Raw genomic sequence first — 12,862 nt, forward strand, 5'->3', positions numbered from 1 at the left:
CATTCACACACGCAATCACATCTAGGTTCAATTTAGAATAGTCGGTCCACCCACCAGCATATTTTTGGGAGATGGTTCCCAGTGTTCCCAGGATAGGCTTCAGATGCACCAGAATCCTGACCAGGATAAAATGGTTCATGAAGATGACTGAATAACTAAAATGGAAAACTAGAGGAAATGCCCACGGACACGAGTAGACCAAATTAAACTTCACACAAATTGTAACCCAACCTCAGCATTGAACTGGGGACCGTACCTGTTGTGCAAAGATGCCATTTTTATTTTAGGCTATGAACAATATAACACATTTCCTTGAAGGACTTAGTTGTACAATGGGGGGCTGACATAATTTTCAACATGTATGTTTTTAAGAAATGTGAGTAAACAACGTAAGGTGGTAGTGACAGTTCCTGATATTACCAGACCAGCATGTATAAGGGTACAGACAATAACTGATTTTGCTGGCCAAGAAACAGTTAAACTGTTATAGCCTGACAGTGACCAGGACAGAATCCAGACAGAACCCAAAAAAATACATCTGAACCATGCTCCAGTGCATCTCTCACTTGCTGAAAGTGAACACTGGTTAATTCCCTTAATGAGTGGCACACCTGTGTCCAAATGGGATTGGTGGGACCAATTCCCCTATGCAGGCCTCACTGATTCCTACAACATGGTAGGATGTGGGACACTTGACAACGCAGACCCGCGACAGATTGTCTTATCCCTACCCTCCATCATCAACTCCTTGGCACACTCACTTATTTATTAGTAGGGATAGATTTAGTAGTGCAAGCAGCCTACACCACATGGTGCTACAGCTTACAGCTGATTGAAAAACAAAGAAAAAGTCCTGAAAATAAAAAAAAGCACAAAACACTGAAACATTTAACATCCCATGACTTATTTTGGCCTTCTAAGATATTTTTTTTTTTGACCTTATTTATTATCGCATTAGTTTATCTTATCTCGCAGTGGATAATTTGGTTTTAAATTTGTGCCCAGACAATAATAATTCTCAGTAGGATCCACATACTAAGCCCTATGTTTTTACGGACTGATACCTAAAAGCTTATTTAAAAGATATTCAGTTACATGTCCTTAAATACAGTATAGCACTACCCACTATGTGTAAGAATATCTCTAGTGTGCATAGCATCATAGTTTATATGAAGGTTTTTTTTGGACTGGTACACACTCTCAAGCCAATCAATTCCTAATTATCATTAGGAATGTCCTCCACACATTTACTATACTGTAAATACCTTATCACTATGATACCGAACGTTCATGCTGATGATGATATAAATGCCACATCAAGTATGGGCGACTTGAAGTACCAGAACTGGTGCATAACAAATACAGAATTGTCCTCGGTGTAAAACAGATTAAAGGAAGCATTGCAGATTAATTCATTGACGTTCAGATTTAATCTAACAAATCTAGTCCGTGTGCAACTATTTGGTTTACAAGGCACCCAAAGACTGTGACTCTCCATGCACAAATGCTAAACTAAGCAGGATTTTAGAGGGTGAGTAAATTAGGATGCCCCAAACGAAACCATTGGATGTGCCATCTATGATTCAGGAGTTTGCATTCATAATGAGCCAGGAGCTCTGTGGTCGTCTGGTCTGAGTATCTCAGAGCTGCGGTGGCATAACACAGATGTGCAAGCTTGCAGGATGTTGATGACTCATATATTCATCAGGCCCCCTCCTTCCTTCTTCATTTGCAAGGCTAACCTCAGTTGATTCAGTGAGGTGCAGAGGCTGAAGAGAAAACGTTCTGTCAATGCTACCCAGAATGTAATGCACACTGGGACTGTGAGCATAAGGTTGGGATAATTAGTATATGTTTAGATCTAGGCCTTGCTTTGACAACTCAGAATTTGGTGAACCAACTGTTTTCAACATTTAGATTATGTTCATTAGACGGGTACATGCACCCATAGCAACTTACAGTTGAGTTACCATTTGGTTAGGACTCTTGCTCAAAACACTGGTTCTGTGGTATCTGTGATTGGAAATCACAATTTTCTGAACAATTTGTTTGCTCTAGCATTTTACAGCACAACAGTGCACCTGTGCACAAAACGAGGTCCATAAAGACATGGTTTGCCAAGGTTGGTGTGTAAAAAAACTCGAGTGGCCTGCACAGAGCTTGACCTCAACCCCAATGAACACTTTTGGGATGACTGCACACCAGACCTTGTCATCTGACATCAGTGCCTGACCTCACTAATGCCCTTGTGGCTGAATGGGCAAATCCCAACAGCCACACTCCAAAATCTAGTGGAAAGACTTAACCAAATCTATAATAGGATGTGGGGCGCATGGTGGCTTAGTGGTTAGCACGTTCGCCTCACACCTCCAGGGTCGGGGGTTCGATTCCCACCGTGGCCCTGTGTGTGCGGAGTTTGCATGTTCTCCCTGTGCTGCGGGGGTTTCCTCCAGGTACTCCGGTTTCCTCCCCCAGTCCAAAGACATGCATGGTAGACTGATTGGCATGACCAAAGTGTATGAATGGGTGTGTGGATGTGTGTGTGATTGTGCCCTGCGATGGACTGGCACCCTGTCCAGGGTGTACCCCGCCTTGTGCCCGATGCTCCCTGGGATAGGCTCCAGTTTCCCCGTGACCCTGAAAAGGATAAGCGGTATAGACCGCTTAGATGGTTGGATGGATAATAGGATGTTCAACAAGCACTTGGGAGTGTTTGGTCAGGTGTCCCCATACTTTTTGGGAATATAGTGCATGTCTGTTGCTTGCAGGAAAGTTTGCTGTGCTCCTTTAATGCTCTGTTTGCACTGTTTGGTGCCATTGTTCTAAGTGGTCTCAGAGCTGTTTGGTCCTCTGTGCAGCTATGTGCCGGTATCGTGCAGCGTGGTGTTGGGCAGCTCTGTGTATCTGTGAATCCGTGGCATGGTGTTCAGAGCAGTGCATGGTGGCTCTGTGGCACTGCAGAATGTGTTGCCATTACATTGTAGGTCATCAGTGTGACTGTGATCATCTTCTTTTTCTCTTCCTCTTCTTCTTATTATATAATCCAAATATAGTCAATTAAATTTGGGTATCATTTATGGTAAGTATTGCATTTGGAAGATAATTACAATTAAAGGATTCCCTCTAGTTCAGCTGGTTGCACTGTCAAAATAGAGTTTCTGTGCACTTAAATTGATTTGCTGTGAGACTAAATTGCTGTGAGAGTAAATTGCAACTCTGCTGTGAGAGTAAATTGCTGGATTCCTGTGAGACCTGTACAGCTACAGCTACAACAACACCAACAGCAACAACAACTAACTTAGCACTCTATGAGGATATCTAACTGCTGTGAACATGAAATTCCAGTGACCCAAACATGGAAGACACAGCATCATGACCGAATAATCAAACTAACCCATGGACACCATATTGCTCACGCAAGACTGATTTACTGAATACAAGTGTCCCGATGTTTATATTGTTTCACCTTTACTCACTGAAATCTGTGTGACATATTTTTTACATTCTGTCCCGGCACTTGAGTTGAACAAAGCCTGTATGTAGCAAGCTCGAAGCACACACACTCTCACGCGAGCAGGTTGGGCATAAAAATGAGCAGCCACATGTGTGCTACCCCCAGGCAGACTTCACATCCTTTTGTTATTTCACTCCAATGAATCTGTACTGTAATTCATATTATATGGAATGTAAAGCAGGTCAGATGATGGTAGTAGGCATGAATAACTTGTATCAGGATTTTACGCCGTATGACCTCTTTGTTAGCATTAATTATTTATTACGCAATAAAATTTGTCTTTTTTTTTGTCATGGTAAGGTATTTCCTTCCAATGTTTCCCCAAAATCTAGATTTTTTTTAGCTTTGTTAAATAAAATAGTTTACTAATCAATAGCTGGATGACATTTTCATAATCAACACAATGACAGTAGGTGTTAAAATTATATTCTTGTCAAGGATGGGGATTTACATTTTTATAGTTTGCCATTTAGGACGCATATTACTATCTAGATCTAGAATATGGTCCACATTACTCCTCATTAGTGCCATGAGGAACAAAACTGTCCTCATATAATAGCATTCAACCTACAGTAGATTTAGGTAATGTGCGTGCAGTTCTGGGCAGCTAATGATTAATAGAGCGTACTTGCTCTCTGTCTCAATTCTCCCATTCAGCCGATGGAATTTTGGTGTCCTCAATAACTGAGTTTAACCTGCCAAAAAATGAACATGTGAGAGAAAAAATATAGCTGGAACAGTTGAGAACCAGACTTTTGTAGCATGTACAGTAGGTACTGAGCTTCATTTGGTCCAATCGAAGAATCTGAGTTGGTACGGGCCGCATTAAAAGAAACACATTAAATATGTTTACTGTATATATGTGAAGTGCTCAGTTATGTTGGCACTTATTTGGTACGGCTGTATTTTCGTTATTCCTGTGAGAGGTTTGTGGTTACGCTGATATTATAGGGGGGCATTGTTAAAAGGAGAAAAAAAATTAGCAAAAGCTTTATTTCTCACTCAGCATTTTCTAGTGAATGCCATATTAATAAGCAATGCCATATTAATGAGAAATCTAACATAGAAGTATTGGAGACAGCAAAGGCCCAGAATATGATACAGTTGCACAACACCGTTGCCTTGAGTTATAGCAGGGACTCATTTCGGCTAGTTAGCAATCTACAAGTTGACAAAGGTGATGCCATTGACAGGTTAGTGGGTTTTATGTGTCACAAAGTGAGAGGTGAGACAGTTGCAGTTAAGCAATCAGCGAACAACAGTAGCAGGGATAATTCAAAATACACAGGGAAATTCCTGATTCCTAATGTATTACACCATATTGGCCTAGATTAAAAATACTCCACAATTTCCAAGATCTTGTTTTATAACAAATAATTGGACTTGCAGCAGGGGAAATAAGTATTGAACGCGTCAACATTTTTTTCAGTAAATATATTTCCAATGAGGTTATTCATATGAAATCTTCACCAGACTTTGGTATTAACTCAAGAAATCCACACATATAAAGAAATCCAAACATTAAAGTCCATAAATAAAGTTATGTGTAATAAAACGGAATGACACAGGTAAAAAGTATTGAACACGCTAACTGAAATTTATTTAATACTTAGTGGTGTGTACTGAATAGTAGTATTCAGGTGTGATTTTGCACCATTCTTCTAAACATATTGTCTTTAAGTCTTGTTCAATTGGATTCGAGTCAGGTGATTGGGCCATTCTAACACCTTGATTTTTTTTTCTCTGAAACCAATTGAGAGTTTCCTTTGTTGTATCCTTTGGATCGTTGTACTGCTGGAAGTCCACCCACGTCTCATCTTCATCATCCTGGTGGATGGCAGCAAATTCTTCTCAAGAATCTCCCGGTAAAGGGCTCCATTCATCATTTCTTCAATTATATGAATTGGGTGAGCGTGCATAGAGGCCATGGCGGTGGAGTGCACTGCCTATTGTTTTCTCTGTGACGTTGGCACCTGCTGCATCCAAGTGTTTCTGGAGCTCTTTCCGAGTGGTCCTTGGCTCTTGGGCTACTCTTCTGACTATTCTTCTGAATCAGAAATCTTGCGAGGAGCTCCTGTGCGTGGCTGGTTGATGAAGGAGTGATGTTGCTTCCACTTGCGCATAATGGCCCCCATTGTGCTTACTGGAAGATTCAGAAGTTTTGAAATACATCCGTATCCGATTCCATCAATATGTTTCACAACAATAAGGTTGCAATAAGGTTGGTAACAAAAAGCCTTTTTATAGACCATAAATTTACTAACCCAGCTGACATTAATTTGCATAGATAGGAGGTATAATTACCTTCTAACTACTTACGAATGTCTTACCTTCCTTTGGAGAACTGCTTTTTCTTAGCGTGTTCAATACTTTTTTCCTGTCATTCCACTTTATTACACATAACTTTATTTGTGTGCTTTAATGTTGTGAATTCTTTCTATTTGTGGATTTCTTGAGTTAATACTGATGTCTGCTGACAATCTCGTGCAAATAACCATTGGAAATATATTTACTGAAAAACATTTTGATGTTTTAAAAGACAACTTTTAAGTGCAAACAGTGTGTCTATGATACACAGAGCCATTTCTATTGTAATATGTATTACAAAGTTTGGGAGAGGGATTTGGGGCTTATGGAGTAGAAATGCCTGTGCCTCATGGTGAACTTGTTTCAATAGAAAGACTGATCAAAAGAAGAAAAATGTTGTCTCTTTTGGGCTAGGTCTTTTGTGCAGTTTTTGAGATGTAGTTAGGTTGGAAATTTTGCTGAATCCTGGCAACCCTGGTTAATGATATTAGCGCTTCTGTGTGCACCTCACACACTGTGACATTGTGTCCTTGTGTCATTGAGACACTCACTAGATAGTCGACTATAGCAAGAGTCAAATAGACTCTTGACTTAATTTGATTGAAACTATGATATTATTAATGTCGTCCTGCCCCACCAAAATCTATGGTCATGATCTGCTGCCTTCTCTCAATAGTTGGAAATGTATGGAAGCAGTAATACACAACAAGTTTCACAAGTCCTGAATTCAGACCTGCTGGGAAGATGTTCATACTGAGTTGTTCCCCATTTGCTGTTATAGTAAGCGCCACTACTCTGAGAAGGCATTCCATTAGATTTTGGACAGTGGCTGTGGGGATTTTGCCCATTCAGCCACATAAGCTGAAGAGGTTGAGCACTGTTGGGGTGACAACACACCACAGGGTGTTCACACATTCACACACTACAGACAATATGGGAGTATATATTTTTTTTGCAGCTTAATGGCTTTTAGTCTGTTAAAATATAGTACCGTATATCATGCATCTTAACTTGTGAACAATTTTCCCTAATACTTTTCTTTGAGCAGAAGAATGGTTGTAGAGCTACAGTTTCTAATGACATAATTCCACTTTTCTTGTCCAAGCATCACGATAAGCAGCCATACTTGCTAAACCATTAACACAAAGCCACTTTCTGATTGAGTAACATGAGTTAAGATGCGTGTTGGCCTGGCTTCTCGGGACCTTGTATACTACTTTGATCAGTACAAAATACATTTTGTTGCTCATTTTGCTAAGACATTTTGCTAAGATGTGACTCATTAGCAGAAATTCCAGAAATTCTGCACTTTTAAAGTCATGGTAGAATTGACATTTCCTACAGTATGTCGAGCTTTGCCAAATGTCAGTGAAGATGGTTGGTGGAAATGTTAGAGAAAAGTCTTTGATATTTTAATCTCAGTAAGCATAATGTTTGTTTCATAATGGCATGAAATGTTGGCTGATATGATTTATACCACAGAGCTATTCAATTCTCAAATGTGATTGGTCAGATGGTGTTGATTCATTTTCTTAAACAGGTATTAGTGCTGCCTGCAAGGGAAACTGCAAGATTATATTGATAAATAAACATATTAGATTGGATGTTATGACAAAGCATTTGGATTTTACTCAGTCTAGAGTTCCCAACATCTACCACAGCATTTATGATTTTTACCCCTTGTTACAGCAATATGGGATCAACCTTAAAACGATGCTCTTCTGGATTTTCATATGAAGCAGACCAAAATCTGAATAAACTTCACCTGACAGGAAAGAAGTGAAAAGGTTTAGCATATTTTTGCTTCACTCTTTATCTAAGTGAGCTCAGTCTTGATTTTACAAAGCTCGGTATTGTGAGCCAAAAGATCCCAGCTGGATGGGACTGTGGTCTCTTTGATCAGTAAAATAAAAAATGGAGGAGTTGGTTATTTCTTATTGTTACGTACCACACATCTGAAAAAAAAGAAAGAAAGAAAGAAAAAAAATAGTTCTTGTTCACCAACATATGCTAGGATTTTTGTTGTAAAATGTATTTATTTTTCTTGTTGTTAACAATGTTGGCACCACTGATGTTATCCAATTTTATGTCTCATAAGCAAAGCTGTTTTCAGACTTTTCTTAGCTAACCACTGTAATGGTGTTAAACAAGCACTTAAAATAACCCCTTCAGTTTCAGCTCCCAGCATAACTAAGGCCAGGTAATTGATGCTGAACTGGGTTTGTAACCTCAAGTAGTCTTATTATCTCAGCTAAACCAGTTCTGGAGCTCTTCTTAAAGGATGTTATTATAGTTATACAAAGCAGTTTCCACTTTTGGAGTAATTGCAGATGATTGTAGTTCTTCTTCTTATTTTTTTCTTCTCTCAGTTCACATTTTTGGATGTTTTTCCAAGCCATTGTCCTTCACTTACCTCTAATTGCATTAACGAAAAAGCAATATCTTTTACCTTCAGTTACAGAATACTTGGTCTTGGAGTTTAGGCTTATAGACTCACACTAATCTAAGCTGTCGTTATTGGATTTCTACTGTTTATAGATGAGTATAGCACAATGCTGATACTAGATCAGTCAGCATCAAATGTATTAATGCTATGATTTAACCTCGTTTTATCTTTGATTTTTACAGGGCATCTTCCCAGCTAGCTATGTGTATCTGCGGAAGGCTGTTGTCACCAACCGTGGGTAAGAGCCTTTTTTGCTGAAGTTGCTTAGTGTTTGGGAAATTAGCTACAGTAGCAGAGACAGTATTTTCATATTCGGCTATGTTTTTCTGCCACGATTTATTTTATGTTTGCAAATATCAAATGGCATGCACTACACATCTGGATGTTGGGCCTACACAGTATTTGTGCCATGAGAATTAGACCCAGGTCAAATCTAATTGATGATCCCTGGTGTAACCATATTGATTTATCAATGTAGAATATAGGGAGTTTAACAGATGTGTATACATTTTAAAGCATTATCGACACTTGATGTAATGCACTATATGCAACGTAGATTTAGAGAGGGGAGAAAGACTCCATCCAGAGTGTAACTCCCGTAAGGAGTACAAGGAAGCCTCAATGTCAGGACCTGTCAGAAACAATTACACTTTTGTCTGAAACGTCTTGCTTCTCAAGATAATTTGGGTTGATTATGCATTTGCCTACAAATTGTTAACTGCATGCCTGAATACATCATATAGTAACAATACACATTTGTTTGTATATTATTTCTTTATTTAATGCATCTACTTTAACCACATTAACTAGATCAATTCCCCACAATAATTTCACATTTGGTCTGTGTGAAAAGTCACACACGCTCACAAAAAATGATGTTCAGATAAAGCGAGCTCGATAAGACCAAAGCATTTGCATAGTACAATTCAAAAAATGATAATGGAAGGACATGACAGGGCTGATGGAGAGAAAATGGGAGGGAGAGATAAATGGTGTGACAGAACAGAAGAGATAGCAAGGGGAAAAAGGAGCTGGGAAAGGACATTTTGCCACATTCCCTGTGGTTAATGACTGCTTGGACAAATCCGTACAAATCGAACTTACAGGAACAAATACAAGTACAAGTAAGTACCCTTACTCACTTATATTGACCACTCTAAAATAGGGAAGCAATAAGACCCTGGACCGAATTTGAAAATAATTACTAGTCTAGCTGTTTCTGCATAAACAATTGAAAAGCAAACTACAGTGCTGTTAAAAGTATTTGCCCTCGTCCTGATTTAATCTGTGTTTTTGTGTATACCTCATACTAAATTGCTTCAGAAATTAACCCAAAATCTAAGATAAAACAAAGGCAACCTGAACACAAAATAACGTTTTTAAATGATAATGTTATTTATTGAAGCAAAAACAGTTATCCAATACCGACTGGACCCGTGTGAAAATGTCTTTGCTCCCATAGTTACTAATTCCCCAAATCTATGCAACTGCATTCATAATGGGGTTCAGCTGGAATAGACTCAACCAGGCCTGATTACTGCAAACCCTGTTCAATCAAATCAATGCTTTGGACAAAAAAAATCATCTGTAAACCAACCCACAGTTTATTTTATTAATTAGTCATTCTCCAGTGAATGTGGTTGGAATCACAATGACTTCACATCCCAAGTAAAATATAAGCGTGTACTCAGTGCTCACCTTGCTGTCCTTGTGTTTGTGTGTGCAGGCAGTATGAGACAGTGGTGCCTCTTGAAGATTCCATTGTGACCGAAGTCACCTCCACTCTACAGGAATGGGCTGTACTTTGGAAGCAGCTCTATGTGGTGAGTCTCAACTTTGCATACTCCTATTAAAATGGATTGCAGTGGATGTGGTCATTCAGCAACTGGATTAGCAAGTTGCTATTCTGTTGTGGGACTGAATTAAGCAGATATGTAAAACACATGGTAGAAGTGAATACAACCGTAGCAGGCTTTGTGAATAAATGAATACAGAATGGTCTCTGAAGTCTGTTGGTCTATCGCAATGCACACTGTAGTAACATGCTGCTAATTTGGTTGTTTTAATTTGTTAGAAGCTACTTGCTCAGAGGGCATGTTTGGTGTTTTGTAAAAAAAATTTTATTGCATACACAATTCACAATTCAAAGTTTGAGTCTTATTGGGTAAAATCTGGTTTATGTTCCCTTCCAAACAAGCCTTTAAAACCTTTTCGAAGGTTGGAAAAAAAACTTTGGAAGTGGGTGGAATGGGATGGGGTGGGGATCTTTGTGCACTTGTCTGATCTGATGTGCTTGAACCCTCATCTACAGTGTATGATTGTTGCAACTGTGAGTAAAAAGATGCTCATTCAGTTTTTGGAAGCAGTGGCAAGCCCAGGTTTATAGTGGCGTGGCAAGAGAGAGGCACAATGTAATTACGTATAGAGCTTCTTGGTGTAAAATAAATGACCACCTAATGACATGTATAACTCTGAAATGTATTTCTTTCATAGTTGCTTTCTCATTCCTAACAATAACAAAATATAAACAGTGATTATGATTGGAGTGATGGGGGTCATGGTGACTTAGTGGTTAGCACATTTGGCTCCCACATCCGGGGTTGCTGGTTCGAATCCTGACTCTGCCCTGCCTGCGCAGAGTTTGCATGTTCTCGCTGTACCTCAGGGGTCTCTTCTGGTTACTCTGGTTTCCTCCCCAAGTCCAAAGATTGGCTGATTGGCATTTCCAAATTGTCCATAATGTGTGAATGCGTGTGCGATTGTGTCCTGTGATGGGTTGGCACCCTGTCCAGGGGGTCCCCCCACCTTGTGCGTGAGTTCCCTGGGATAAGCTCCAGGCTCCCCTGTGACCCTGTGTAGGATACGCAATACAGAAAATGTAGTGTTATCTGCTGTGGCCATGCCCCGCCCTTGAAAAAAAAAGTGAAGGCTGTAATACTTGTCTCTGTTGTTTACCTTGAATTACTACTACTACTGCTTCCTCTTTATTACCGTATAGCCTCTGTCCAGTCAGGCTGCAAATAGCGAAGAACCTCCTACTGTTCTGAAACACCATAAATATTTCAGCGGCTCTTCTGAGAAAGCATGAATTGGCTTTTACATCTCATTAAACAGAGCTGCGCTAAAGCATTTTATACATACAGGTAATTTATTGGAGGTGAGAACCTTCTCATATTACCTGGCATCAAAGTCAACCTTCCATTGAAGCTAAGTGTGTTAAAATGATTGGTATAATTATGTAAGAAAAGCAGTGTGCCCTGCAGACAATAGAAAAAAGGTTGAGCTGTGACAGCATGCTCTTGTAGGCTTATGTAGGCCTCCTCCAGAATATTGTGCATTAGTGTAAATGATGACAATGGCCTTGAGTCTCTTTCTTGATCTCGAGATTTTCAATGAATTCCTTTACTCTCTTTTTTGCCAATGGGTGATGAAACCAGCTTTGATTTATAGCGGCTGTAGCACTATGCTTTTTCAATACTCCTAAACAAATATTCACATAGAATAATGGAAGTAAGTCACTTAGTGCTTGCTGATAAGAGAAAAGAATATGGAAGAGATACACTGTGATCTTGTTTTCAGTATTTATTTACAGCTGGTTCTAGAACACACAGTACTGATTACACACATTTCTTTTTATTACTAGTGTACTATTATTTAGAAACATAATATTTTTCTACCCTGTGAGTATCTCCCTCGTTCTCTCTCCCCCTAAATGCTTGATTGTGCCTGAACTTTCCAGGCTATGTGCTTATTAGCTTATTACTGTGCCTGTCAGTACCAGTGAAGGAAGTGTGGTCTCTGTGCCATGCCTGGCAGGACCAGTGAAGGAAGTGTGGTCTCTGTGCCCATCAGGACCTGTGAAGGAGGTGTGGTCTCTGTGTCTGACAGGACCAGTGAAGGAGGTGTGGCCTTTGTGCCTGCTAGCACCAGTGAAGGAGGTGTGGTCTCTGTGCCTGACAGGACCAGTGAAGGAGGTGTGGCCTTTGTGCCTGCTAGCACCAGTGAAGGAGGTGTGGTCTCTGTGCCTGACAGGACCAGTGAAGGAGGTGTGGCCTTTGTGCCTGCTAGCACCAGTGAAGGAGGTGTGGTCTCTGTGCCTGACAGGACCAGTGAAGGAGGTGTGGCCTTGGTGCCTGTCAGGACCATTGAATGAGGTGTGGTCTCTGTGCCTGACAGGACCATTGAAGGAGGTGTGGCCTCTGTGCCTGTCAGGACTAGTGAGTGAGGTGTGGCCTTAGTGCCTGTCAGCACCAGTGAAGGAGGTGTGGCCTCTGTGCCTGACAGGATCAGTGAAGGAAGTGTGGTCTCTGTGCCTGACAGGACCAGTGAAGGAGGTGTGGCCTCTGTGTCTGTCTGGACTAATGAAGGAGGTGTGGCTCTGTGCTTGTGAGACCCAGTGGAAGAGGTGTGGCCTCTTTGCCTGTTAGTACCAGTGAAGTAGTTATGATCTCTGTGCCTGCCTCTCCCAGTGAAGAAGGTGTGGTCTCTGTCCCTGTCATTCTCAGTAAAGTATACTTGGCCTCTGTGCCTGTTAGTGGCAGTGAACAAAAACATATATATTGCTTTTGTATTTTTTTTTAGTTGCATAACATTGA

At 40.2% G+C, this 12,862-nt stretch overlaps 1 protein-coding gene across 4 annotated transcripts in view; it reads left to right on the plus strand.

Annotated features, from left to right (window-relative positions):
• The window catches only part of dock3 (dedicator of cytokinesis 3), a 235,807-nt gene that overhangs the window by 83,391 nt on the left and 139,554 nt on the right, over positions 1-12,862 (plus strand). For all 4 annotated transcript variants that reach the window (XM_053652788.1, XM_053652791.1, XM_053652790.1 and 1 more), the window contains exons 4-5: positions 8,450-8,505; positions 9,994-10,090. In XM_053652788.1, coding sequence (XP_053508763.1) covers positions 8,450-8,505; positions 9,994-10,090 — 153 coding nt within the window. The remainder of the gene's footprint in view (positions 1-8,449; positions 8,506-9,993; positions 10,091-12,862) is intronic.

The sequence above is a fragment of the Ictalurus furcatus genome, chromosome 21, assembly GCF_023375685.1.
Source record: "Ictalurus furcatus strain D&B chromosome 21, Billie_1.0, whole genome shotgun sequence".
NCBI classification, from domain to species: domain Eukaryota; kingdom Metazoa; phylum Chordata; class Actinopteri; order Siluriformes; family Ictaluridae; genus Ictalurus; species Ictalurus furcatus.